The sequence below is a fragment of the Caloenas nicobarica genome, chromosome 27 (genome assembly GCF_036013445.1).
Source record: "Caloenas nicobarica isolate bCalNic1 chromosome 27, bCalNic1.hap1, whole genome shotgun sequence".
NCBI classification, from domain to species: Eukaryota; Metazoa; Chordata; class Aves; order Columbiformes; family Columbidae; genus Caloenas; species Caloenas nicobarica.
Window position 1 is genome coordinate 4,919,756 of NC_088271.1, and position 26,752 is coordinate 4,946,507.

A 26,752-nucleotide genomic window follows, 5' to 3' on the forward strand; every position below is an offset into this window, starting at 1 on the left:
CCGCAGCCCCCGGTCCCCTCAGCCCCGTTCCCGCAGCCCCGTCCCCGCAGGTCCCGGTCCCCTCAGCCCCGTCCCCGCAGCCCCGTTCCCGCAGCCCCGTCCCCGCAGGTCCCGGTCCCGCAGGTGCCGGTCCCGCAGCCCCCGGTCCCCTCAGCCCCGTCCCCGCAGGTCCCGGTTCCGCAGCCCCGGTCCCCTCAGCCCCCGGTCCCCTCAGCCCCGTTCCCGCAGCCCCGTTCCCGCAGGCCCCGCCCCCGCAGCCCCGGTCCCTCCCGCCGCGGAGCCCGGGGCGGTGCTGCGGCGCGGGCGGGGCGGGGCCGGCCCGTCCTCTCGCGAGAGCGCGCGGGCTGGGCCGTGCCCTTGCGGCGCCATGGCGGGGTATTGGGACGGCCCCGAGGGCGAGCAGTGTCCCCGCCGCACCTGGCTCACCACCCGGGTCGGCGCCGCCGCCGGTGCGCGGCGGGGGGGCCGCGCCTGTGGGGGGCGGGAGGGCGGCAGCGAAGCGGGGCCGGGCGGTGGGGAGGAGGCGGCGGCGGCGGCGGGAGCTCGGGCCCCGGCTGCGCTGGCTGATGCCGCCCGGTGCCGCCCTGTGTTGCAGGCTTGGTGGGGACGGCGTACCGGATCATCCTGCTGCAGCCCGGCTCGGCCCTGGCCGCCTTGCAGATGGCAGCGACCGACACGGTGACCATGGGTAAGGGCCCGGCCGACCCGCCGCTCCCGGGGCCGCCCCGGCACAGGCAGCCCCGGAGCGGCCTCCTGGCTCAGCCGCCACCGCCACCCTTGACTTTGTGCTCCGGGCTGGTTATTTCCTTCCCCCGCATCCCTCGCAGGCGCACGGGGGTTTTAAGGACGGACCAGACTCTGTTCAGTGCTGCCCAACGCCAGGGTGAGGGGCAGCGGGCACAGACTGAAACACAGGAGGGTCCATGTGAACAGGAGGAGAAACTTCTTTGCTGGGAGGTGCCAGAGCCTGGAGCAGGCTGCCCAGAGCGGGTGGGGAGTCTCCTTCTCTGAGACATTCAAACCCGCCTGGCCCGACCTGTGTGATCTGCTCTGGTGACCCTGCGTGAGCAGCGCTGGGCTGGGGGATCTACAGAGGTCCTGCAACCCAACCGGGCTGGGATGCTGTGAAGCCAGGAGCCAAAATGCTAAAATGAATCAAAATTAGTGCAGAGCTTTATAGTTAGTGTTTCCTTTTGCTGCATTTCCTCTAACAGGCTGCTTATTTATGTGTCAAATCAGAATAATAGAACAGAACAGAAGTTATCCATGTGTGGATGATATTTTCTGCTGGATAATGTGATGCCAGTGATCATATGGGGGATGGCAAAAGAAACTCCTGGATCAATGCTTGAGGCAGGACTGCCGTGGCAGCCCAGGCTGACGGTGCATCTGAGCCAGTCTCTGCCTCCCATGTTCTTTAGTTAAAGCCTTATTCTTTATTTAAAGTGTAGGTGATGCATTTTTTGCAATCTAGAATAAAAGGTATGTGCTTTCAATATGTGCAAAATAGCTGGTTTCTGGACAACAGTATAGCAGAAGCAAACTTTTCTTACTGATATACTTCATGTATACAGGCATTGCATTGAAGTCACGCTTGCTCAAGAGCAAACACAATGGTTTTGATGACAAAAGGAAAATGAATGTGGGATTTTTTCCCATCGTGCTGTATAGCCAAGGAGAAAACACATAGTTGTCTTGAATTGTCTGTGTTTTGTAAGAACAAGTGGCTGATGAAGAGAAGAGCAGGGATCTGAGGGCGTTCCTGGGGCAGATCCCCAAGGCTGGAGCTCCCCCAGCCCCTTGGCAAATGCATTTTTCTTCTCGCCAAACTCATCTTGTTTTTCAGTCTCATTTAATGCCTCGAGTCACCTCTGTCTCTCCCCGTGCTCTGAACTGGACGCTGGTTTACAAGCAGCCCAGATCTGCATTTTTGAGTTATTCCACTCTAAAACAGGACCTGAAATCTCCTGTAGAGAGTTGAGCCATAAAAGGGCATTATAATCTACCAGATAATGTAACCAATTACAATTTTGATAAATCCCATAATCCTCAACCAGCGTATTGAATCCTCTCACCAGTTCTCGCACCCGAGGAAGGTTTTATCCTGCCTGCTCTCGGGCCTCGTGCTCTGAAGCCGCGTGTTTCACCTCCAGGTTCCTTGGTCCGGAACAGAGAAAGCAGGGACGCTGAAATACGGTCCTTGTTCTGTGGGTTTTGCTCCTCCAGTGCTCTTTTCAATTGATTTTACCATCAGCCTAATTGCATTTTCTGCTGAAAAAATGCAGAGGTTTGTAGCATGAGTTTCAGTTTACTGGTTTACCATAGAGATTGAAAATTTTTATGCTGGACATTTTTGTTGTTCTCAAGAAAGTTGAATTGAAATCTGCAGATGGTGCCTGGTAGTGAGTTCCACACGTCATGATCAAGAGCCTGTGTTACAAACAACGAAAATGTTTTAGTCTGGTTTTTTGACAGAGCTATTTGCCAGACTTTGCAGTTACATAGATCTAGGGTCTGATGGGATGAGGTACATAATTCAGTAGACAAGACAACTCTACTTTGTGGTTTCTTAATTCAATTTATGAAATCAGCTTACAAAATCAAAATCAGTTTATAAAAATAATAGTTTACAGCCTCGGTCCGTTTTCCTTCTGTCCAAAAAATCATTGCAAGCCCTGGGCAGGCAGAGGAATAAAGTGCTGGGCCAAACCGACCCTGAGGAGAGCGGAGCTGCTGGAGTGTCCCTGCCTGGCTGGAGCGCGGCAGGTACCCGATGGGACTTGGGTGATGCTGAGTGTCCAGGATACAAAGTCCCTGCCTAATGGAAAGCAGATCTTGCTTCATTTTCCTCTTGTCTCCCAGAGGAACCGTTGTACGGCACTGCGCGTCTCAAAAATGTGCTTTGTATGCGTGCAATTCTCCTTGAGGGGTTTGGTTTTGGTTTTTTACGTCTTGTTCGCAGCCACGCTGGGAGCTGTGTTTGGTGTCACGACCTGCCTCAGTGCCCAGATCCGAGAGAAACCAGAGGATCCCTTGAACTATTTCATAGGAGGCTGCGCAACGGGAGCGGTCTTGGGTGCAAGAGGTAAATGTGGATGATGCCTGTAATGAAATGAGCCCTCTCTGGTTTTAGAACCCTTTCTATTAGGGAAAAGCATAAAATAATCTTGATATCAGGCTTATTTGGTAAAGATTCGTCTCAGAATCTGAATTCCATTTCATGCCAGTTTCATCGATGCTCCATTGTACGGGTCTGCTAAAATAAATCCTGCTGCAGGTCATCAGAGATGACATCCAGCTGATGTACAGAATGAAACAGAGCTGACCCAGCACTGCCAGTTATAACGACCAGTTAGAACTTAAAATTGCAGGGTATGAAAAATGTAATTGTGGAATTCCGTGTTTTCTTGGCAACAGATGTGATTTATTTTGCACGTCTGCCCTGTGAGTTCTCTGTGCACTCAGGGACAGGCTGGATCTTGCTGCTGCTGCTCCTGCATTGTCTGTCAGGCTGGGTTGGCTCCTGCGGATACGCAGCCCTGGCTTCTGTGGGCATTTGGATCCAGTGTGAGAGATGTGAGGGTTTTATTTAAATTGTAATTGTGGTGAAATAGAATTTACCTTGACTTTTCCTAGTCGCTGGGCTGGTGAGAGTTCAAAGCAGTGATTGTTATTTTTCTCACCTGTGTAAGGAGGTGGGGTAGTGGGTTGTAGAAATTGGTATTTCAAATTGCAAGCTGAAAGCATGAGAAAACCTGATGTAAAAAAAAAAAAAAAGTCACTTTTCAGATTTCTCTTGGCAAATGTTGCTGATGGTCAAGGGACTGTGAGTAGCTCATGGAAAAATTGCAGGGTGTGTTGAGATCTGCTGTTATAGGACGTGTGCCCTAATAGCTGTGTTCTGGTTTGGTGTGTTTTCTCCAGCTCACAGTTACATGACGGGCACCACGGCGTGTCTGGGGTTTGGAATTACGGCTGCGCTCATGAAGATCGGTAACAAGGAGGGCTGGAGGCTGATGGGCCCTCCCAAGCTGTGAATGTCGCCGTTCCTCTCGGCAAGCTGTCTGTAATGCTGTACGTAATGAGACGTTGTGTAATAAAGATACTGTCACACCAGCAGGTGTCACCAAAGTTTGACGCCATCCAGCTCTTGGGGCTGAGATGCAAAAAGGTGGAGCTATTGGAGAGGAAGCTTCGTCTGCTCTTCCTGCTGAGATTTCTTCTTCATGCACAAGTCACTTTGTCTCCATGTCTCTGTATGGGGTACATGAGCTCAAGGGATGCATTTACTGGTTTTAATTTGGTTTTGTAGGAGTTCTTGTAGTTTCAAGTGGGTCCTGCAGGATTTTCTGGCGAGGGTTGGGACCGCACTGCACCGAGACCTTCAGTAAGGATTTGGGGTCAAAACTTCTGAATCGGTGCTTTGCTCCAGGTTGAGTTGAGGTAGTTGGGGTGGGGGAAAGAGGTGGAGGTGCCCCCAAGGTGTTTGGGAGCCCAGAGGCTTTCTCCAAAAGCCTTTAAGGAGCTCTAGAGCCCACAGTTTCAGGGTTAGAATTGGGGAATAGCTGAGGTTGGAAGGTCTTCCTGCTCAGAGTTGGAGCTGGTTGCTCAGGGCTGTGTCTGGTTGAATCTTGTGTGTGCAAACTGAAGCGTGTCCAGCAAAGCCACCAGGAACATGGAGGGTTGAGGCACAGGGTGCAGGAGGAGAGGTGAGGAGAACTGCATCCTTCAGCCTGGAGAAAAGAATGTCAAGGGCTGATCTAATACTTATTCTCACAACTGATGGTTACAGAAATGGCAGGCTCAGGTGCACAATAAGGGATGAGAATTAACAGGTTATGGAAAGGGAAATTCTAACTAGATAGAAGGAAAAAACACGTCACGGTTGGGGTAGGTTAAGTGCTGGAAAATGGACATGGAGCAGCTGTGAAATCATCTTTGGGGCCACAATTAAATCCGGCACATGAGAATATGAGACTACAGGGACAGGCCATTTGGAGACAGGGAAACGAGTCAATGGAGAATATGGGCACTGGGGGCGGCGGGATGTGGGGCACCCAGGGACAGAGTGACGTGGACACAGTCACAGCCAAGACTCGCTGGGTGCTGTGTGTGCTGGCTGGGGGGCTGGGGGAGGTTGGGGCTGGGCAGAGGGGCCAGGGTCCCCACATGCTCCCTGGGGCTGGGGGACCCCGCTCTTCGTTATGGGGGTCAGTGGGGCTGGGCTCCAGCTCAGGAGCACACGGGTGGTGGCGGGGGTGTCACCTCCACGGGGCTGGGGGAATGGGGTGTTTCTTTCCCACCCAAGGGTTTTTGAGGGGACCCTGCTGCACCCTGGGCTCTGGAGCTGAGCAGGGTTTAGAGGGGTCTGATGGGTCAGTGCCCCCCAACAGGACCAGCCCAGGGTAAGGTGGGTTTGCAGCCCCGCCTGCACCTCCTCCTGCCTGTCCTCAGGAACCCGGGTGTCCCCACTGCCCCGTCCTGCGGCTCCAGGGCCTCGGACCTCCCTCTGCCGGGGCCTCTCCCAGCTCCCGGCTGCAGCCACGTGTCCCGTCTGGGCTATAATTACTCGGACACATTCCTGGGGGGTCACAGGAGCTTCCCGGAGCGGCGGCAGGCGGTAAGGGGGGACGATTGCATGGCATGGCGCGGCACGCCGTGCGGCAATGCAGGACACGGCGTGCGGCGAGCACCACGCTGGGCTGCAAAGCGCAGGGCTCAGCGAGGACACGCGACACCGTGCAGGCACAGCGAGCAACATGTGAGGCGTCGCTCGTGACGGGGCGGGGGGTGACTGTGCAGCGCACTGCGGTGTGACGCGGCGTGCCGTGCGACGATCGGCACCGAGGATCAGGGCAAGAGGGAGCACGGCCGATGTGCAATGTCACATGCAACTTGCAGCGCAATGCGTCGCAACATGCAACAGGCAGCACGACACACGACGGGCTGCGCGCAGCAGACATCACCGTGCACCAAATGGGTGGGACGGGTGGCTTTGCTGGGAGCTGTGCCATGGGCCAGGGGTTTTTCTGCTGTGGGAGCACCAGTAGTTTCAACTACGGGACAATGGCTGGGGAAGGTCTTGGTGGCTCCTGCGACAGGACAGAGGGTTTGATCAGGGACAGTGGGCTGAGCTGTGGAGCTGTGGGGCACAGTGTTGGCTGTGGGTCAGTAGCTTCATTGTGAGGGTTCAGCGATGAGGCGGATGAGGGGCATCGGACTCAGCTATGGCGAAGCAACATGGTCCATTAGTCTCACCTATGGGGCTGCAGTTTTGCCAAGGGACTTTAGATTCGGTTATGGGGCAGTAGCAGAGCCTGGTGGCCTCAGCTGTGGGGTGGGGGCTTTGGCAATGGATCCTGTGTTTTTGACTGTGAGGCAGTGCCAGTAGCAGGAGCTGTGTGCCCAGCCAGGACTCCTGCCGAGGCTCTGGCTGTGGGGGTGACACCCTGACCCCACGCTCTGTGTGTTCCCAGAGGCAAGATGTGGGTTGCAGAGGGGCCGGCCCCAGCCCAGTGGACCCTGCGGGACGGGGCCCACGCGGGACAGTTCCTGGCCACGGCCGACCAGCTCCGCACCGCGGGACAGCTGGTGGACATGGCTGTGGGCCCGGAGGGTGATGTGGCCCATGCCGTGGTCCTGGCCTCTATCAGCTCCTTCTTCCGCCGCTTCCTGGAGGGCAGGACCAGAGACCTGTGCCAGGACCCCCTGCCCAACATCCCCCTACCACCCGGGGCCACACTGTGGGGCTGGCGGGCCGTGCTCACCTTCGCCTATGGGGGAACTGTTCCCCACGGCCGGGAGCAGGAGGTGGAGGAGGCTGCCCGGGCCCTGGGGGCCCCCCGGGTGGTGGCTGCCTGTGGCCGGCGGCTGGAGAGCGACCCCCAGGATGGGGGTCCCGAGCCCTTGGAGGAGCAGTGGGAGACACTAAGAGCCATGGAGCGACTCCATGCCAGCGGCCTGGGCTGCGACCTCCAGCTCCGGGCAGGGGACGAGGTGATCCCAGGTGAGCCGGGCGTGGGGGTGCCCTGGGAGGGGATGGGGGATGCTGGGACAGCTGGGTCCCCTGGGCGGGATGCTGGGGGCTGAAGCTGCTGGCAGGGATGGGGAGGTAGAGGTGAGGGGGGTCCAGGACACCTGGGGGCTGTGGGGTACGAAGGGGCCCCGCTGTCTCTACCACTCTTTTTCCTCCCCCCTAGTCCAGCGCCTGGCCCTGAGCTGCTCCTGTGACTTCTTCCGCGGTCTCTTCACTTGCCCCATGCGGGAGGCCACCCACGACCCCGCTGCCCCGCTGGCCACGGGGCTGTCCCCAGCTGAGCTGCATCTCCTCCTCTCCTTCGCCTACACAGGGGCCGTGGCTGGGCCCTGGTCCACAGTCCTGGAGGCAGCTGAGACCTCCCTGCGCTACCAGGCCTGGGGGCTCCTCACCCTCTGCCTGGATGTTTTCACCCATGGCCTGACCCCAGAAACTGGCCCGGATGTGTTGGCCTTCGCTGGGGCTTACGGGCTGGCCCAGGTGGGCCGTGTAGCAGAGGACTACATCTTGGCCACCTTCCCCAGCGTGATGGCCACATCAGCCTTTCTGGATCTTCCTGCACACCTTCTCATCCGCCTTCTCCGCTCCGATAGTCTCAATGTTCTCAATGAACTGGAGGCATTGGAAGCAGCATCCCGGTGGCTTATGGCTAATGGAGATGGCCAAGAGGATCTAGCCAAGGAAATCCTGTCATCTGTTCGCTTTACCCTCATGTCTGGCCGGGAGCTGAAGAAGATCCCATCAGTGACTGCAGGGGTAGCTGACCCAAAGGTTCTCCGTGAGCTTGTGGTAGCAAGTTTGGCCCCTGTGGCCCAGCTGCCATGCCGGGTGCGTTCCTTGCAAGAGGTGCTGGTGGTTTGTGGTGGAGACAAACTGACAAACAACCTGGCTGCCCGGAAGCCCAGCAGACACCTCTGGTTTGCCCACCGCTACCTCAGTGCTGTGGGGCTGGTGAAGCGGGTGGAGTGGCGGGCACTGGGGGACTTTCCTGATGGCCCACGCTTCCGCCATGCTGTGGCCGTGGTGGGCAACAGCCTCTACGTCCTGGGTGGAAAGCGCTACTACGGGGTTCATGACACCCTGGCCAGTGTCTACAGGTGAGAGCCACTGAGGACCTCGAGGTGCCATGTGGCGCCAGGACACTGTGGGATCAGACGAGGTGTTGGTGGAGCTAGAGCTGCCCCATGGACCCAAGGTTGGTCAAGTGGCCCCAAGGCATTCTGGGATTGGTTGGCTGTAGGACTGGACTGGAAGGCGTCCTTCCACCATGGGATGCCACGGGCTTTTGGGTATAAGGCAGGGAGGCTCCTACCTGGAGATGCCTCAGGGCATTATGGGTTTGGTATTGCCCAGGAGGAGGGGATTTACCCATGCAAGGGGACCATGTGCCCCCAAGGCATTATGGGATTGGCTGGTTGTAGGTGGGTTGTTGCCCTCAGCGGTGCCAACATCACCTCATGGCGTGGTAGGTCACAAGTAGTCTCTTGCCCCTTTGCGTCTCAAACCCAGGTATCAGCCTATGGAGGATTCCTGGGAGCGCTTGGCCAGCATGACCTGCGGACGGAGCTACTTTGCTGCTGTGGCACTTGGGGATGTCATCTATGCCCTGGGGGGCAGCTCGGGGGACCTCTACTGCACGGACACTGTGGAGTGCTATGACGTGGCCAAGGACACTTGGAGGTGAGACGGCGCCTCTTGGACACTCACTTTCCTCTGCCCAGGCAGCCCCTTGCGTTGGCCAGTGGTACCCATTCACTGGTCTTTGGGTCACTGAGCTGCCAATGGAGAATGGGCCAACAATGGCCTTTGGGAGAGGTCTACTGGCTGTTGAGCAACTGTGTCCCTTGGGGGTCATTGGGTATTGGCCAGTGATGCCCAGTGGGTGGTGAAGTTTTTAGCCAGTAGTATTCAGAGTGGGTCTGTCAGCCATCTGTCAAGGAGGAAAATAATTTAAACATCTTCCAGCTACGTTCATTGGGTGCTCTGTTGGGTGCTTGCCAATATTGTCCATTAAGGAGTCCACTATGTGTTGACCAATGATGTCTTTTGGGGTCTACAAGGTGTTGAACAGTGATGGTCCTTGGGCATCCATTATGTTTTGGCTGATGCCGCGCACTGGGGCTCACTGGGTGTTGTCCAGTGTTGACTACTGAGTGGTCAACAGAGCCATGGCTTGCTGGGGCGCTCCTGGGCAGGCAATCACTGTGGGGCAGCCCTGCTTAACCTGACCCTCACCCCCTCTCTCTCTCCTTGCCCAGGCGGTGCTGGCCCCTGCCGATAGCTCTGTGCGGGCACGCGGCGTGTGCCCTGGATGGTGCGCTCTACGTGTCAGGGGGGTGTGACGAGGCGTGCCAGTGCCAGGCGGCCCTGCTGCGCTATGCTCCAGGTCAGCCTGCCATGGTCCTGGCCCCCATGAACGGCCAGCGAGCGGGGCACATCATGGAGGAGGCGGGTGGGCAGCTCTATGTGGCCGGGGGACTTTGCCAGCGGGATGGGCAGACGGGCTACAGAGACCAGCTGGCCTTTGAGGTTTACAGCCCCAAGCTGGACACCTGGGTTCTTCTCAGCCCCCTGCCCCAGGCCCATGTGGTTGGGGGTGCAGCTGTGCTGGGGGGAGAACTGCTGGTACTGGGAGGGTACAGTCATGAGACCTACCGGGACACCCACCTGATCCACGCCTACCAGCCGGGCAGCCGGCGCTGGATCACCCGGGGCACCTTGCCCCACGCCTATACTGACCTCCAAGCTTGTGTCCTCACTGTACCCCCTGCCTTGCGTGGCCCCAACTGCCTTGAAGACACCTCCAGATCACCTGACACTCCCAATAATACTTAGGGCAGCTTAAAAGCTCTGCACCCCATACTGAGATCCCCAGGTAGCATCTATGGGCACCTCTATGGGACAAAATTTCTTCCAGATCTCTTCCCCACAGTGAGTTCCTCCTGTGGTTTCCGGCAATCCCCCACCCCAGGGTACGTGCCCTAGACCATGGGGACCCTGTGGGACACTGACACTCCCCACACTGCAGCCCTGTGCCTCCAGGAATACTCACTGCCCTGCCTGTACCCCTTCACTGGGGGCTGAGGATCCCCAATTTACCCCCGCACTTGGGTTGAATAAAAGTGGCTCCTGAACTGCCCATCTGGGTCCTGTTGTTTCTGCTGAGGAGCCCAGACATCCAAGTGCTTCTCGCAAGGAACAGGAGGAGAGCAGGAGACCAAGTTCCTGAGTGTCTGCGATGGATGGTGGTGGGGACCAGGACTGCCTGGATTCCTGGGTCCCCTGGGGAGTGGTGGGTGGTGGGCACAGGGACTCTGGGTGCCTGTGTTCATTGGATGTACGTGTCTCAGGATTGAGAAGCATCTTGAGATGTACTTGGGATGCTGAGGGACTAGGAGAATCCTGGAGTTGGCAGGGGTTTGGGGTAGATGGTAGGGTAGATGGTGAGCATCGGGGGTTCCTGGGGGCTTTGGGGTTCCTAGGTTGTTCTGGGAAGTCTTGGCTTCCTAGAGTCACTTGGGGTCCTTGTTGTATGGAGAGGGGGAGAATCCCAGGGAGGACTTGCAAGGAGAGGTGGAGGTGATGTGGATTCTGGGCAATGCTAGAGTACCAGTGATACCTTTGGTGAGGGAAGTGAGGGTCCTGGGATGTGTAGGGGAGGGTTTCAAATTCTCAGGGCCACCCAGAATCTTATTTTAGATGAGGTCTAATGAGCGCTGAGTAGACAGGGCTAATCACTTCCCTTGGTCTACCGGCTACGCTCCTGTTAACCCAGCCCAGGCTCCTGTTGCTCTCTCTTTGCTGCCAGGGTGCACAGCTGGATATTGGTCACCTTTCTGCCAACCAAGACACACAGGTCCTATTATACAGAATCACAGAATGGTTAGGGTTGGAAGGGACCTCTGGAGACCATCTAGTCCAAGCCACCTGCTCACGCAGGGTCACCAGAGCAGATCACACAAGGTCGGTCCAGGCATATTTGAATGTCTCCAGAGAAGGAGACTCCACACCTGCTCTGGGCAGCCTGGTCCAGGCTCTGGTACCTCCCAGTAAAGAAGCTTCTCCTCATATTCAGATGGAAACTTCTATGCTTCAGCCTGTGCCCATTGCCCCTCATCCTATTGTTGAGCACCACTGAAAGGTGTTCCAGAACTCTGCTCCTCAGCCAGTCTGTCCCCCACTGCCATTGCTGAGATCTTCCTTCCAAGGAACAGAACTTTGTATTTGTCCTTGTTGACTTTCATCAGATTTCTGTCAACCCGTTTCTCTAGGGCGAACGGTGCCCTCTGACTGGTCATCCTGTTGGAAGGACACAAACTGATCCCTCCCAGCCTGGTGTCATCAGCCAACACGGTAAAAGCTCAGTCACTGCACCATGTCATTGATAAAGATGTTAAACAGAAGAGTTCCCAGCACAGCCCTGTGTGGTACTCCACGTTACCAGCATCCAGGTAGAGTATGATCCATTAACCACTAGTCCTGACCTTCACACCACTTCTTACCCGTCCGATTCTCCAGCCGTTCAGAGCTTGGTGGCCTAACTTGGATGCCATGACATTGTGTCAGAAGTGTCAAAAGGAAGCCAAAGCTCCCTGAGAGGTGAGAGCTGATGCATGCTGGCCCATTGCAGAGCCTACGCACAGGAAGTTGAGAAACAGCATCCTTACAAACCAAGAAAAGGAATCGCTAATCACCAACATGCTGTACAAGACCAGAAGCGGCTAAAAATTATCCCAAGATGTAGTAAAAGTATCTGGTTATAAAGGAAAAAATCAACGTAAAAAACCTAGTTAAAACTGAAGTAATAGGGGTCTTTGGGGTCACTGTTGTCTTCTCAAGGCCATTCATGTATCCCTAGGATGCTCTGAGAGTACCTGAGTTCTCTTGGGCTGCTGCAGTCATCTCTAGAGTCGTTCAGAGGGATTCTGGGTCAAATCTGAGGCCTCTGGGGCTGTTCCTGTTGTCCCAGGAAAGAGGGTGAGTATGGTGAGATCAGAGGACAGCACCAACACAGACAAATGCAGAGCATGCATGTCACAGATGCACTAGCACACATGAGCCTGACCAGCAGAGACACTTGCATAGGAGGGTGGTCCCCCCAGCTGGCCAAGGACATGCACACAAACACTTCTGTGGTCCAAATAATTAGTGTGGCAGAAGGCCTGCTGACCCGCAGGAGCTGGGCGGTACATTTGGGACAATTAGAACTGGAACAGCGTTTGCAACTGCAGAAGTGATTCACATGATCCAGTTGCTGCATCTGTGTACCAGTGCTGGGGCCTGCTGTTTCACTTCTGCCAACGACACTGCCTTCTCACAGTTCCCAAAATGTTTGGGTACCTTCTGCATGGGCAGTCAAAAAGTTTAGCCAGCCCTGTCCTTGTCCCTTATGAGTCACATAGAATCATCTTGATTGGAAGACACCCTCAAGATCATTGAGTTCAACCATTACCCCACCCCACCCCACCCCCGGCACTGCCCCATGTCCCTGAGAACCTCATGTCCGTCTGTCCAACCCCTCCAGGGATGGTGACTCCAGCACTGCCCTGGGCAGCCTGTTCCAATGCCCCACAGCCCTTTGGGGGAGAAATTGTTCCCCAGATCCAACCTCAGTCTCCCCTGGCACAACTTGAAGCCATTTCCTCTCGTCTTGGTGATTGTTACTTGGGAGAAGAGACCGATAATCTCCATGCTACAACCTCCTTTCAGATAGCTGTAGCGAACAATAAGCCTCCCGCCCTCATCTCCTATTTCCAACCATCCCATGATGTGTCATACAGAGGTATTGACACTTACGATGTTCTGAAGTTATTATGTGACAGTGGGACATGCAGTGAGATGCTCTTCCCACGTGATTCAATCCCAAAAGGAATGATCACACGTTTGGGGCAAAAGTTAGGAAGTTGGGTGTAAGTGGACTTTTCTTCTCTGTCTTCCAAGTCCTGAAGATAATTTTGTCATTCACCATACCCTGCCAGGACTATGGGAGGTCCAATGAAAAGAGACTAACACTCACTTGAAATTTAGGCAAAGAGAATATTTATTCTGTGATTAATAACTGGGCACAGAGTTGGAAGCAAAGCGCATCTTTACGTGCATTGTTCAAACAGAAGCAGTTGCAACACAGGGTACAAAGTGAGCTCTTTTTTCCCATACTCACCCCAAAACCAGGCAGTGTCAGCCTCAAACAATCGCTGACCAGTTCTTCTCCCCCTGCCAAGTACCTAAGTATTAACAATGATTTCAGATCTAGAAACCTCAGGGTGCATGAGAGCAATACTAGAGGAAGGAGCTGTACGGCTTCACCTGGGCAAGCAGATCTTTCCCGTGTAAAACACGGGGACGTGAAGCAGAGCCACAACCCTCTGCATCTTCCTCTGAATGTATAGAAGCATTTACAAGGTGTTGCCAGCATATTTCACTCTGACATCACCGATGGCCTTGACACCCCTGTCCAGACTATAAGCAGAAGGGATCCTGAGGGAGCGGAGGTTTGTGACTGAAGCCTTCGGAGGACTATGATGGACCCACAGCTCCTTTGTGGTGCAGAAGGAGGAACTTGCAGGAGGACTGCACCGTACCCCCAGGTCTTTAATCGTGCAGTAAGTGTAGGACGTAACGACCTCAGGGCACAACTCCACTTCCTTGATGGTACAGAACCTGCGGTGCTGGAGGGGTTTTTTGAAGCTGCTGAGATGCATTGTGGGACTTCCTGCTGACTCCTTCCACCTCAGTAGTGAATTCCGCACCTCCTGGCTCTGCAGGGACTGGTGCCAGGAGGACCGTCCCACCAGACACATCCACACCAGCCAGCCCACCAGAGCCAGCAGGGTCAGGCCCAGCAGAGCCAAGGAGGCCAGGTAGAGCACCCAGTGCAACAGGCAGCAGTGCCTCAGCACCCACTGCCCGCCCTGCGGACCCTCCGCACCCGCCCATGAGCGCAGGATGGGTACGGCTGGTCCTGGGATGGAGCACGGGCAGAGGGGGAGAGATGCAGGTGGAGGGGAAGGGGCAGGCTGGGTGGTGTTCAGGGGAGCTGGTGGCGTTGGGGCATGAGTGGAAGGCATAGCGGTGGAGACCACCGGCGTAGTCGATACCAGAGGAGGAGATGAAGGTCCGACAATGGAAGAGGTCTCTAGCATGGCAGTAGAAGGTGCTGCCGTGGAGGTGGTGAAAAATGCTCCAGTGAACACCATGAGGGTGGTGTAAGTGTTGGTAGTGCTGGTGGCAAGCCTGGTTTGGGGACGGCTGCTGGTGCTGGGAGGTCTGGTGCTCACCGTGGTTGGTGGTGAAGTGGTGGAGACGAAGGTGGTGGGTCTGTGTGGGGTGCTGGCGGGAGCAGTGATGAGAATGGTGGCAGTGCTGGGGGTTGGTGTGGGTGTGATGGTGGGACTGGGTGGTGCAGGAGTGGTGGTACTGGGAGCTCTGGTGCTTGCAGGCATTGGAGATGAAGTGCTTAGGGCAAGGGTGGAGGGACAAGGTGTGCTGAGTGGAGGTCGTGTGGTAGTGAGGGGAGGCCGGGTAACAACATGGGGCAGGGTAGTCTGCTCTGTGGGGATGGGTGGATGTGGTGGGGAGGTGATAACAGCAGCTTTCTCCATAGTTCCTTCCCCATCATCATATTCATACTCTTCCTCCTCATCTGCATCCCCCACATTGCCGCAGTTTGGCTTGAAGCGGATAACGGGCTTGCGCTGGTGCTCGGGGGGGCTGTGGCACAGCACCTTCTCGGGGGCGAGCTCCACCTTCGTCTTCTCCAGGCCCCGCTCCGGCTGATAGACACTGCCCTCGTTCTCCCTGATCCAGTCCCGCAGGTAGCGCAGGTCACAGTCGCAGTGCCAGGGGTTCTCCGTGAGGAAGACATAGGCGAAGAAGTGTCCCTCGGGGAAAAAGTCAGTGGGCAGAGTCTGCAGGTGGTTTCCCGACAGCCAGAGGGTCTCCAACCTTTGCAGATCTTGCAGCAGCTCCCTGGGGAGCTCCTGCAGGAGGTTGTCTGAGAGGTCCAAGTCCTTGAGCATCCTCAGCCCCGCAAAGGCCTCCTGGGGCAGTGTCCGCAGCTGGTTCCCTCGCAGGTCCAGGTCCTGCAGCTGTGGCACGGCACGGAAAGCCCCCGGGGCCAGCACGGCCAGGTTGTTGTGGGCCACGGCCAGGCGGGTGAGGGCAGGCAGGCCTTGCAGGGCGGGCAGGGCCCCCAGCGCGTTATAGGACAGGATCAGCTCCCGCAGGGACGGCAGCAGGGGCCCAGTGTACAGAGCCGCCAGCCCGTTGTCAGACAGGTCGAGGTCCTGCAGCTGGGTGAGGGGCAGGAAGGCGGCAGTGGAGAGGGACACAAGGTTGTTGGCGTTGAGCAGCAGGATGCCTGTGTCTGCAGGAAGGTCTGAGGGCACTGTGCTGAGAGCCTGCCCCGTGCAGTTCAACTCCAGGAGGTCCTTGACCTTGTTCATCTCCGATGGGCAGGGCTGGCCAGGGTCAGCAGCATGGGCTGGGGGCAGCAGGGCCAGGGGGATGAGCAGGAGCAGGACAAGGACCCACATGGCCTGGAGAGGAGACCCGAGAGGCGTGGACACAGGCAGACATGCACCTACATTTCACCATTCTTCCTCTGCAAGTACCATTCGCAACAGCGCTAGCATTCCCCGTGAGACCCCTGGGAGCCCTCTGAGCCCCACAGCTCCGCCCTGGGAGGATGGGAGTCATGAGTCCCACACCTATTGCCAGCACACGTCCATCATCTTATCCTTACAGGGCATAAGGCTCAGCAAGGAGACACCATCTCTGCCCTTTTGCTCACCTCGTCCTCCTCTGTGAGAGGGAGAACCTGATTCACACATCTCCTCACGGTGATGCCTCCTCTGCTGGGGTGGCATTGCTGTCCTCACCATTGCAAAAGCAGCGGGTTTGCAGTGTTTGTGTCCCTGCAAACCCACGTCCACCCCAGCCCAGAGAAGCCATGTGCTGGAAAAGGCTCCCTGAATATGCCCTTACCCAAAGCTGAGCCCCCTGCTTGATTTAGGTTCACCAGCTAGGAGCATGAATCATCTGAAAAGACCTTCCCATGCACAGATGTGCGTACCCCGAGTTGCCGGCCCCCGAGGGATGTCGCTTCCCTGGGACTCACCTGTGGACCTGACAGCGTTTGCTCTCTGGCTGCTTTGCCTCCCTCCTGCTCGAGGACCTGGCACTGCTCTGGTGGCAGTGCTGGTGGCAGTGCTGGTGGCAGTGATGGCGGCAGGGCTGCCCAGGCCCTCTATCAGCATGCACAGCTTCCTGAGCAGCCCAAGCCATCTCCTGTCCTTCAGCACAGCCCTCACTTGAACCATGCTGCCACACCACGGTCTCTTCGGAAAAGTTGCCACCAGCGACCAGCTCTGTAATTTCTTGCTTCTGCCCAGTGAAGGAGGGAGGTATGCACCCAGGAGGAGCTCTCACATTCCCCCTGTCCCCCAAGCCTCACCATTTTACATCCTGGGAAAAGGGTCCCTTGCACAAATGTCTGCCCCTTCCTTTGCTTCAATGCAGCTCTTTCTCAGCATGCTCGGGGCTTTGATCCTTGAGGCACCTCAACCCAGGCACTGCAACCCAGCTGGCGCACCAGCAAAAAATGGTTTCTACACATCATTACCTCAATTAGTTGTTTGAGGAGTAGACGAGGGATCCTTTCTTTCTGTCTTGCCAGCTCTCTTCTGGAGATCTGCGAGGCAGCCGTAACTTTTGTGGGAGAAGCCACAGGACAGACCAGGCAAGGAGATTAGGGGCAGAGGAAGTAGCTCGGTTTTGCAGTTCCTCCTGCTGTCTGTTCCCACAGCCCAGCTGGCTCCACTTCCCCAGTCCAGGGGTCACTGCAGGGCTGGAGGGTAACCCGAAAGCTGCAAGGGGAAATGTTACAGAGGAGGGGAAATACTGGTTTTCTACTGGGTTTCCACTCTATGGATTATGGTGGGTCAGCCCCAGCCACTAGGTAAGCACCCACCTAAGTTTGTATAGCAGGATGGGAGAGAAAACTGCAAAAGGAAAAGTGAGAAAAAAGCCCTTGTTGGTCAAGATAAGGACAGTTTAATGAGTGAAGGAAATAGAGAGGGAAAAAAAAAACGTTATACAAAAGTATTCACTCACCACCTCCCACAGCAGATCAATGCCCAGCCAGTCCTTGAGCAAAGGTACCTTGGAAAAATTTCTCCCCCACCCTGAGTTTTATTGCTGAACATGACGCTACATGGTATGGAATGTCCCTCTGGTCCACTGGGGTCAGCTGTCTCGCCATGTCCTCTCCCAGCCCCTCTCTCACCCCAGCCCACTCGTTGCAGGGATGTTTTACTTCAGCTTGTGGTAAGAGGGCTGAAGGCAGCAGCAGGGGCAGAACTTGGGGGGCTGTTTTTTGGCCCTGTATCAGCGATTGTCAACAAAAGCAGGATCTAGGAAGGGAGAGAGCAAATGGAACCCTGACCTTCTCACAGGATCCCGGGAGTTAAGCCTGCCTGTGATTTCCCTTCTTCCACAGCACTACTCTGACCCTCTCCCACACCTACAGCATCCCCACATCACGACCAGCTGCTATTCCATGCCATGGCCTCACATTCCAAACCCACAGCCCTTATCATTGCATCTGCCTCTTTGGCTCCCTTTTCCAGGTGGATGAATGCACAAGGACATTCTGAACTTTCAAAAGGTCCTTCACCCCACCTGCTTCACTCCTTGAAGGGGAAGGAGCAGAAGACCCAAGCAGTCCACTGCAACAAGCCTTGCTGAAGGGGAAGGGGCACGTTATAGCATAGGAAAGGAGTACACAGGTCGGGAGTCATCTGCAGGCACAGCCTTTCCATGGCTGGTTATGAGCAGTAAGGAGGGCAGGAGACATCCTGGGGCCTTGGTATCCAGGTTGGGAAAGGAAAACAGCAGGGAATGTGTCTCCTTGCTGAACCTTCTTCCCTCAGGTGAAGGCAAGAGGGAGATGAGGGTTATATCAGCTGTCGTGCTAGCGATGTTGCTTTTACCCCACATTTGCAGTCTGATCTTTCATTTCTGTCTGAGGTTTACCTTTTCATCCAGCCCATCACCTTCCTCCCCTGCTCCAGAGCCCGTTCCCACACCATGAGGGTTGGTCTCCCGTTAGGTTGTTGTCCCAACCTTGATTTCACCCACAGACTGTTTTGAGCGGGTGTTTGGAGGGAACAAGGTGATTCCAGGCTGTTTCCCACTTCCTTTAGCACCTCACCAACGCTGTACATGACTCATGAGGTGATGGTGCCCGAGTGTCACAGAAACATGCAACCACATGGCCCCTGCTTGAGGAGCACAGTGCTCCTTCTCCAGTGCAGAAAGCATGGTCTGTATCTTCACCTTCCCACCCACCTTCTTTAGGGACGTGAATATCTAAGAAGTGTCTCTTCAGAGCCCTGGCAACAGGGGCCACCCCCATACTGCCTGTCCCTGCACACTTGTGACACTGGTCACAGGGGCTTTGCAGCACTCTGGCACTGTGTCCTCCACAAGCTCCTCAGCTGTCGCAAGCCCCACAGCTGATTCAGCATCTGCTGCACTGTGTGGGCTTCTGCACGGCAACGAACAAAGCTGAGACACGGCCACCAACCTCTGGAGCATCACTCCTGGCAGCTGGGCAAGCCTGAAGGGCAAAAGCCCTAATGGCATCTCTGAGCTGTTCCCTTTGGGCTCCTCCATGGTGGGAGCTGCCATGGGCTGAGTATGAACAGACTTACCCTGGCACAAATGCAAGTGCATACTCTTTTGCTTCTGAGAAGTCTCTGAATCCAGCAGTGATGGTGAAGCCTTCCCTTGGGAAGGTCCTTGCTTGCAGGACAGCAGTTGAATGGAGTGTCTGCTGCAAAAGTGTGTCTGGGCTCAGAGGAAGCATATACTTGTGCTGTCCCCTTGCAGGTGGCAGTTTCCACTACAGCAAAGTAATCTGAAGTTGCCTCAAGATTACATGCCTTTATCCATGAGAAATTTTAGTTTCACCAGTTTCGTTTCAGCCCACATAGGACATTCTGAGTCTGCTCCAGGCTACTCAGAGTTGTAAGGGGGGATCCACTTCCCGGTGGTAGGTGTCTCCAGGTCACAGGTGAGCTCGTCACCTGGGCTTGTGCTGGGGACACGCACAGGCATGGAGCAACCCACTGACGTATGTGCCTTCATTATCTCCTGTGGGATGTGGTGAACCATTTTCTTAAAAGTTTATGATGCTCCTCACAGGCTAAAAGGAGGTGGAGGCAACACCTTGGACACAGACATTTGGTGCTGACACACAGACAAATCCCACTGAAGTCACTTTATTCTGTACATTTAGAAAGCGATCCCTGCTGCAGGAATGTCTTCAGGGAGAGTGTTGTTCAACTGGTAGAGAGCGGGCATGAAAGGCGACAGTCATGAGTTGCAACTGGGGAAACTCTGTTCAAGCACAAAGGGCTAATTCTTCCCCCTGAGAGAGGTGCAGCACCAGCCAGAGGTCCAGAGACGTAACGAGATCTCCACTCTTGGACGTCCTACACAATTCAGCTGAACGAGGTTCAAAGACACCTCAGGCCACTTTGAGGATAGCCCTGCTGAGAGTAGGTGGCTGCAACAGAAACCTCCACCAGTTCCTTCCAACCTAAATCCTGCTGTGAGTCTGAACTGCTGAGGTCCCCTAGAAAACCTTCTCTTGCTCCCTCCTCTTCATCAAGGCCACACTTTGAGCCGTGTCCCACAACCCAGCCAGAAGAAAGGGTAGACTGTTTTCCCCTCAAATGATGTCACTTGAAACGTGAAGATGGGAATGTTCTCATCAACACTGAAAAATGACACCCGCCCCTCTTCATAACACAGTGAGATCCGGATCCGCTTGGGAGTCTGGATTTCAGAAAGGGAAGTGCGAGCAGGGGACGTGAGAGCTTGGAAGCACCCTTCCCATGGCCCTACTGTCCAGAAACCCTCTTCTGGTTTCAAAAAAAGTTCACCCTTCCTTTTCACATCTTCTCTACAGACCCCCACAACCCATCCTCCTCCATTCACCACCTCCACCTCCCAGTAACATCTCCCTGAGGTGAAGCCTTCACGACCCAACACACAGCGCCATGAGTCAAATCTCTTGGGGATGTCAGGGATGTCCTGTGGCTTCTCTTCTCTTCTCACACTTTTGCAGTCATCAGACAGGACAAGGGTACGGTGGGCTGTGTCTGAATCCAGAACCACCTTCACTGCAGGAGAGATGGAGTCAACACATCAGGGCAGAGCTCACCCCAGGAAAGAGCTTTGGAGGGGTTGCACATGGAAGAGAAAGTGCAAGCGATAGCTGGCAGACTGTGGCATGGGAAGCTGCACAATTTGACAATGTTAGTGCAAGGAGCAGAAAACGAAGCAGAGAGATGACATTGAGCAGAGCAGAGAGAGGAGACCAGCAGAACTCCAGACTGAGTCACACAGAATCACAGAACCAGAGAATGTCAGGGATCGGAAGGGACCTCAAAAGATCATGCAGCCCAATTTTCCCACCAGAGCAGGAACACCCAGCTGAGGTTACACAGGAAGGTGTCCAGGTGGGTTGGAATGTCTGCAGAGAAGGAGACTCCACAACCTCCTTGGGCAGCCTGGTCCAGGCTCTGTCAGCCTCACCGGGAAGAAGTTTCTTCTCATATTTAAGTGGAACCTCCTGTGTTCCAGTTTATACCCATTGACCCTTGTCCCGTCACTGGTTGTCACCGACAAGAGCCTGGCTCCATCCTCCTGACACTCACCCTTTCCATATTTATAAACATTAATGAGATCGCCCCTCAGTCTCCTCTTGTCCAAGCTAAAGTGACCCAGCTCCTCAGACTGAAGAAGCCCCCATGTCTAAAGCGTGGCCAGCACTGCGCACTTAGGACCAGGACTCTCTAGATTGGCCTGAAACTGGGACATGCACCAAACAAACAAGAGGTCTGAGTGTTACGCGCCCTCCTGGACAGTGAGGCCTGGCAGAAGCATCCCTGGTCCCACCAGCATCGCTGCGGCAGAGGAACTACCAGGAAGGGAGATTAAAGCAGGGAAGATGATTCAGCACCCCAAAAGACCCAACTTTAATTACCTTCTTCTATAGGCACTGCGTATCTTCTCCATGCTTGAAAAAAAAAAAAAAGAAAAGAAAAAAACCCACAGTTGAGAGGTAATCTGAACACATTTCTACTGGATTAGCTCAAAACAAAGATATGCCAATGCAGTTGCACATCTTCGGATTTGTTGCTCTATTTGTGAAAGTCATGTCACAGCACATAGCTTCAAAGCTGTCCTGACTATTTATGGTCTCTCTGCACTTTCTTTGAAAAGTGAAACAATTTTCTTCTTAGGATAGAAGGATCATAGGCAATATCTTAAAAACACATAGAGAACAAAGGAAAATGGTGGTTCTGAAATGACTTTGGTATTTGCTACTTTTTCCTTTCCCAAAAGGAAAACCAAAACCAGGACATAGGTGCAAAACCCAGGTGAGAAAATGGCCCAATGGAAACGTGTCCCATGTAGGAAGGAGAATGGTACTCACCAAGTTCTTCAGCTTGCTTCTCTGAAAAAGAAGATAAATCAGCACAAGTGGGTTATGGGATATTGATTGGGATATAACCTCACCCGTAACTGCCTGCACGGGCAGGAGGGGGGTTCTGCCAACGCTTGGCAAAACCATCCTCAATCATCTTTAATTGTCTAACTCAAATTCACTCTCTCCTTTTCCCTCCACCCCCCAACCACTTTTTGGTTGACTTTGCACTTTAACAGTGAAAAGGAAAAACAAAAACCCACCACCGTATACAGACTCCATGAAAAATCCTTTGTAAGGAACAGGAAACTCACCGATTTCTGCATCACGGTCCCCTGAGCAACAAAGAGAAACACAAGTTACTATCTGACACAGCCCCTTCCCCAGGATCCCACCACACACGTGAGCAGAGGCTGTGAGAAAGGGGGCAGATGTGCTGATTGACACTCTGGTTGCAAGGATGCTCCTGATTCCTGAGTGGGCTGGGCCTGTATTGATGTTCCCCATCAACCTGTATTGGTAGCAATTTAGCAAGAGCTCACTTTTCATAGCCAAAGAGCTTTCTTGGCAATTCTATGAGCTGTAACCAAACAAATATGCTCTCTTCAATTCTATTTTTTTAAATTTCTTCGTAAGCAAACAATCTAAGTTTTTAGAAGAGGATTCTCAACAGCCTAGGTTTCTGTAATCTCTCCCTAACATTGTAAACTCAGTAAGTTTTCCATAATATTTCACTCCTTTAAAATAAATGAGCATGTTAAAAAGCATTGACAGATACTCAGAGAAAAAATCCTAATGACTTTTCAGAGTAAATTTTCACATGATGAGGGTGTCAGGGAGGGGGAAGTAAAGTATCTAGTGAAAGAAGAACATTTGGACAGAATGAGAGGATGAATTACAAAGTCTGAAAGTTTTCACAGAGGATTTCACCGGGAAGACAGGGAGCGGGACTTACGCAGTGCTGCCTCTCGCATCGCTGAAAAACAAAACCAGAACAGAGCATCACCACCAAAGCCCATTCCTTTTTCACTGATACACTTGCTGGGTTGGAGAGGAGGCTGAAATTGCTCATGATGGAAAAGCTGCAGCCCAGGAGCTCCCCAAGATCTTTCTGCTCAAGACTTTTGGAGCTCTTGGCCACCCTCCCCAGAGCCGCCTCGGGCAGAGTCCAGCCAGGGCTGCAGCTCCAGGGCAGCGGTGAAGGGGCAGGTTTGCATGGACCAGGGAGGAGCACGGGGTTAAACTTCCCCTTCAGTGCTACAGAACCATCCTGCCCCTGGGTTTTGGGAGAGGTTTTTCTTAATGCTGAGACACAGCTGAGGCCCTTGCAAAATGAAATGTGCTACCCCAAATCTTCTCCCAGCTTTGGGAAGACCCTTGAGAGCTCTTTGAAAAGCAAAATTCACTGTTGGTACAACATCTGTTCATGCTTTCTTGGGTTTGGCAGTGATTTTCCTTAAAATTACCACCTTTTCAATGTTTCTTAGAGAGAGTTAACAATTTTCTATAGCCACTAGCCAAATCATTTACCTCCCCCACATCCACATGAATTGTCCCCTTTCAGGGAATTCCCCAGGTTCTGGGTAATAAAAACTAAAGCTTACCTATTTGTTCCTCATGTTTTCCTATGAAGGAAAGAAAGAAATGTAAATAACTGAGAACATCATCCCTTCCAAAGAGCCCTGGTCAAGCCACAGCAGGAGTTACAGCCACCGGGGGTCTGGCAGTGCTGCGGTGTCTGTGCGACCCGCCGGCCCAGCTCCTTTTGGTAAGAAATAGAGGATTTCCATTCCCTTTATTCCTCTGTATTATTTGTCTTTCAGAGAGAGAAGAGCCCTGCCAGGCCCCCAAAGGGCAAGGTTTTGGGGTTTTTTTTGCAGGGCCTGGCAAATTCTCACTCCATTTCTGCGAGAAGAATCCTACATTGGCAGGGCCGGAAGAAAGTCTAGCTCATGCTGCTTTAATGTCAACATCCTTCTTCGCTACCTTTTTGTTGGAAAAACAACCTTTCTTTTCTTGCCAGAAAGTAAATCCCTGAGTCTTTAGGCTCCCTGGCACCACAGGTGTGTCCCAGACACTGAGACAAGACTGCGGGACCATCCCGACATTTCCCAAAACCACCCGTCCACCAAAACCAGAGGTGGCCAAACAGGACCAATTTCCAGCCCCAAACACCGCGCCAGGACAGTACCTTTAATTTTAAATAGACAAACAGTGATAATAAGGACAGCAACCAGAACAACCAAGACCATGCTCAGGGCAATTATCCAAGGATGTGCGTTACGGAAAAAGGGGTCTGAAAAATAAAATCCCCAAAGGGGTTTGGTCAATCAGCAAGCAGCAATGGGAAGTGGATTATTTCTGTATTATACAAGCTCATCCCAGGTCTGAATCCCATCAAAGGTGAAAGTTACCTCTTGAGTGTACTCGACAAAGTGACAAAAAATAAAATCAGAAAAAAACCTATTTGGACAATTTCGAACTTGTCTGTGATTGACAATGTTTTGTCTGCATATACTGTGGGGGGATATTTTAAAGGAAAAATAAATTTCTAGTCAAATTATTTCGAGTTAAATCATGCTTTATTCTCCTTTCAGAAAAAGCAAGCTGCATGGTGCAGAAAACACTGGATGCACTGAACATGCAGCCTGTCAAGTGCAACCGGGAATTTCTGCCAGTGTCATATCCCGAGTGCAGCCCCATGGGCAGCAATAATGGGGCAATGTGCCCGCACCCCCCTCACCTGAGATGTAAAACGCTGATCCGCGTTCTTGGCCATCGAGGACATGTCGGACCCAGCAGGAGAAGTTCTGCTTCGTGCCCCTGGTGAGGATGATGCTGCTTTCCACCGCAAAGAGGCTGCTCTGGTCCTGGGTGACGCTTTCCGAGAGGGATGGGAGATGCTGCCCATGGGGATCTCGCCACAGCACCCGGGGCCGCGGGTACCAGCCGGCCGAGCGGCAGGACACCCGGATCCCCCCGTCCTGGTACCGCTCCAGCGCGACAAGCGGGGCAGAGCCGCTGGCTGCGGGGACACAGACACCCCAGTGATCCTGCGGGAACGGGGTGGCCTGGCTGCCCCTCTGCCTGACAAGGGATGGACTTGGACACTGACAAGTCCCGAGGTTCGGTTTAAGACAAGTGTCAGGTGGGGTCAGGACATTTCATTTCAACAGGGCATGGAGCTGCTGGAGAGGGGCCAGAGGAGCCCCAGAAATGACCCGAGGCTGGAACAGCTCTGCTGGGAGGACAGGCTGAGAGAGCTGGGGGGTTCAGCTGGAGAAGAGAAGCTCCAGGGAGACCTTGGTGTGGCCTTTCCGTACTAAAAAGGGGCCAATAAGAAAGACGGAGACAGACTTTTGAGCAAGGTCTGTTGTGACAGGACAAGGGGTGATGGTTTTAAACTAGAGGAGGGAGATTCAGTCTGGACATAAGGGAGAAATTGTTGGCCCTGAGGGTGGTGAGAGCCTGGCCCAGGTTGGCCAGAGAGGTGGTGGATGAACCATCCCTGGAGACATCCCAGGCCAGGCTGGACGGGGCTCTGAGCAACCTGAGCTGGTGAAGATGTCCCTCTCATGGCAGGGGTGGCACTCGGGGAGCTATGTAGATCCCTTCCAACTTCTACGATTCTATGATTCGTGCAGTCTTTTTCACATAACTCAAAGATCTGCTCTGGAGGCTGCTACTGCATCAAAATAATCTATAGGTCTGGATATTAATATAAAAAAGCACAAACCAGGACATTCTTACTATGTTACTCAATGCCAAATTTTTTCTTACTTCCATTTATATGAAGAAAACAATCTCAACTATACCTCTGAATTGGGTAGAGTATCTCACAAGTTTTTGATGGCCACTTGGTAAATAATTTTACTTCTATGAGACATTCTTGGTATTTTCAAACATGGAACTTAATCAAACCCTATTTCCTAAGCACCCACCTGAAATTGCTGCTGGGGAGGACAGGGAAGAAGAACACTGGCTACGAGCAAGTAAATTAGAGGCACCAGGGACACAGACTACAGACCTGTCACCTTCAGCTCCACCACAGCCTCATCATAGTCTGAGCCATTGAGAACAAAGCAGGTGTAATTCCCTCTGTCAGACAGTTGGACATCGAAAATTTTCAAGTTCGCACTGCCCTCGGCGAGTTCGTCCTTCCACAGCTCTGTGCGCCCTTCATATTGCAGCATCTGATTCCCATTCTGGTCCTGGCCCCCCTGGTAGCGATGCACAAAGGGCGAGAGCTGCTCCCGAAACCAGGTCACCTCCATGTCTTGTGTGCTCTGCACGGGGGAGAAGCGGCAGGGCAGCACCGCGTCCTCACCCATGGCCACGGTGACGGGGCCGGGGGGTCCCATCACTTTGAGTGGAGCTGGGAGAAAACCCCAAAGGAAGAAGAGATAACTGTGTGTTTGCAGTGGTGACCGAGCTTGGAAAACCAGAGGCTGCTGCGCAGACGGTTTTTGTGCCATGTGCTGTGTCATTGTGTTGGAGCGTCACCATGCCAGGGGGACAAGCCATTGGGGGGCTGGGAGAGGGACCCTGGCTGTGCAGCACATGCTTCTCTGTCCTGCGCTACCACCAAAGCTCTTCAGATCCCTAAAAGACTATTTGTTCTTAAGAGTCAAGTGCTGCCTGTGCTGCTGCGGGTGGGGAGAAAGCAGGATCAAGAAGGACAGAAGTGACTGGAAGGTTTCTGGGTGGGTGGTTGGAGAAAGGAGAGAACTTGAGTACAAAGAAAACTCCAATATGCTCAGTTATTTGCACCTATTACAAGAGAAATTTAAAACATCTCAGGTGCTCTGAGCATCTTTGTAAATTTAAAAAGACAAGGCTTATTAATAAACTGGCCACTCAACTCACAGAGAAAGTGGTTTCTAGTTGAAGAAAAACAAAAGGAAATCAGCTTTCAAGACAACTGTTGTGTTGCAGCCTTTTGCCAGGGCAGCTTCAGGTCAGCAATCTAACAGAAAAAGAGCCCAGAATATTTTTTAAACCAGATTTTGTTCAAGGCTTTTTCCTGTGCGTCAGTAGCCAGGAAGATACTGAGATTGGAAGCAACGCCCCAGGGACCAGCAAAAACCAGAGGGACGCCTACCTGAGTGCAGCTCGTGAACTTGGAAAACTAAACCATAAGTGATAAAAGCCGGCAGAGCCAAGCGGGGATGGAAACTGGAGAGCGTCATCTTCACTGGAGCACAACCTGGAGACAT

General features: G+C 53.8%; 4 protein-coding genes across 6 annotated transcripts; 2 read left to right on the forward strand and 2 right to left on the reverse strand.

Moving 5' to 3' along the window:
- The first annotated feature begins 324 nt into the window (after positions 1-324).
- NDUFA11 (NADH:ubiquinone oxidoreductase subunit A11) lies at positions 325-4,116 on the forward strand. Of its 2 annotated transcripts, XM_065652480.1 has the most exons (5): positions 325-449; positions 596-688; positions 2,963-3,085; positions 3,418-3,576; positions 3,925-4,116. In XM_065652480.1, the coding sequence occupies exons 1-5, from the start codon at positions 368-370 to the stop codon at positions 4,035-4,037; spliced, it is 570 nt and encodes a 189-aa protein (XP_065508552.1). In that variant the 5' UTR covers positions 325-367; the 3' UTR covers positions 4,038-4,116. The 2 variants fall into 2 exon arrangements, with proteins under 2 accessions (XP_065508552.1, XP_065508553.1); XM_065652481.1 differs by lacking the exon at positions 3,418-3,576 and having other exon boundaries at positions 328-449.
- A 1,535-nt stretch (positions 4,117-5,651) lies between these two features.
- KLHL33 (kelch like family member 33) lies at positions 5,652-10,162 on the forward strand. 2 transcript variants are annotated; one of them, XM_065652552.1, is made up of 6 exons: positions 5,652-5,761; positions 6,477-7,006; positions 7,200-8,133; positions 8,546-8,716; positions 9,295-9,422; positions 9,954-10,162. In XM_065652552.1, the coding sequence occupies exons 1-6, from the start codon at positions 5,667-5,669 to the stop codon at positions 10,019-10,021; spliced, it is 1,926 nt and encodes a 641-aa protein (XP_065508624.1). In that variant the 5' UTR covers positions 5,652-5,666; the 3' UTR covers positions 10,022-10,162. The 2 variants fall into 2 exon arrangements, with proteins under 2 accessions (XP_065508624.1, XP_065508623.1); XM_065652551.1 differs by having other exon boundaries at positions 9,295-10,043.
- Positions 10,163-13,431: 3,269 nt separating this feature from the next.
- Positions 13,432-16,735, reverse strand: GP1BA (glycoprotein Ib platelet subunit alpha). Its single transcript, XM_065652779.1, has 2 exons — positions 16,659-16,735; positions 13,432-15,573 (listed from the first exon to the last, which is right to left on the reverse strand). Exon 2 carries the CDS (start codon positions 15,568-15,570, stop codon positions 13,432-13,434), a length of 2,139 nt encoding a protein of 712 aa, XP_065508851.1. The 5' UTR covers positions 15,571-15,573; positions 16,659-16,735.
- A 2,973-nt stretch (positions 16,736-19,708) lies between these two features.
- On the reverse strand, positions 19,709-26,725 carry LOC135999186 (butyrophilin subfamily 1 member A1-like). The gene is made up of 10 exons (XM_065652734.1): positions 26,638-26,725; positions 25,564-25,911; positions 24,280-24,561; positions 23,728-23,832; positions 23,141-23,161; positions 22,492-22,512; positions 21,851-21,871; positions 21,546-21,566; positions 21,093-21,125; positions 19,709-20,226 (listed from the first exon to the last, which is right to left on the reverse strand). The coding sequence occupies exons 1-10, from the start codon at positions 26,723-26,725 to the stop codon at positions 19,709-19,711; spliced, it is 1,458 nt and encodes a 485-aa protein (XP_065508806.1).
- Between the last annotated feature and the right edge of the window lie 27 nt (positions 26,726-26,752).

Bases quoted from the DNA above. Each gene is read 5' to 3' on its own strand.
- NDUFA11 (XM_065652480.1), top strand. From the start codon at position 368: ATGGCGGGGTATTGGGACGGCCCCGAGGGCGAGCAGTGTCCCCGCCGC. The intron at 689-2,962 runs GTAAGGGCCCGG...TCTTGTTCGCAG, and splicing joins GACCGACACGGTGACCATGG to CCACGCTGGGAGCTGTGTTT. The intron at 3,086-3,417 runs GTAAATGTGGAT...TCTTGGCAACAG, and splicing joins AGCGGTCTTGGGTGCAAGAG to ATGTGATTTATTTTGCACGT.
- KLHL33 (XM_065652551.1), top strand. From the start codon at position 5,667: ATGCAGGACACGGCGTGCGGCGAGCACCACGCTGGGCTGCAAAGCGCA. The intron at 7,007-7,199 runs GTGAGCCGGGCG...CCTCCCCCCTAG, and splicing joins AGGGGACGAGGTGATCCCAG to TCCAGCGCCTGGCCCTGAGC. The intron at 8,134-8,545 runs GTGAGAGCCACT...TCTCAAACCCAG, and splicing joins ACCCTGGCCAGTGTCTACAG to GTATCAGCCTATGGAGGATT.
- GP1BA (XM_065652779.1), bottom strand. From the start codon at position 15,570: ATGTGGGTCCTTGTCCTGCTCCTGCTCATCCCCCTGGCCCTGCTGCCC.
- LOC135999186 (XM_065652734.1), bottom strand. From the start codon at position 26,725: ATGACGCTCTCCAGTTTCCATCCCCGCTTGGCTCTGCCGGCTTTTATC. The intron at 22,513-23,140 runs GTAAGCTTTAGT...TTTGTTTTTCAG, and splicing joins AAAACATGAGGAACAAATAG to CGATGCGAGAGGCAGCACTG. The intron at 21,872-22,491 runs GTAAGTCCCGCT...TTTGTTGCTCAG, and splicing joins GATGCGAGAGGCAGCACTGC to GGGACCGTGATGCAGAAATC.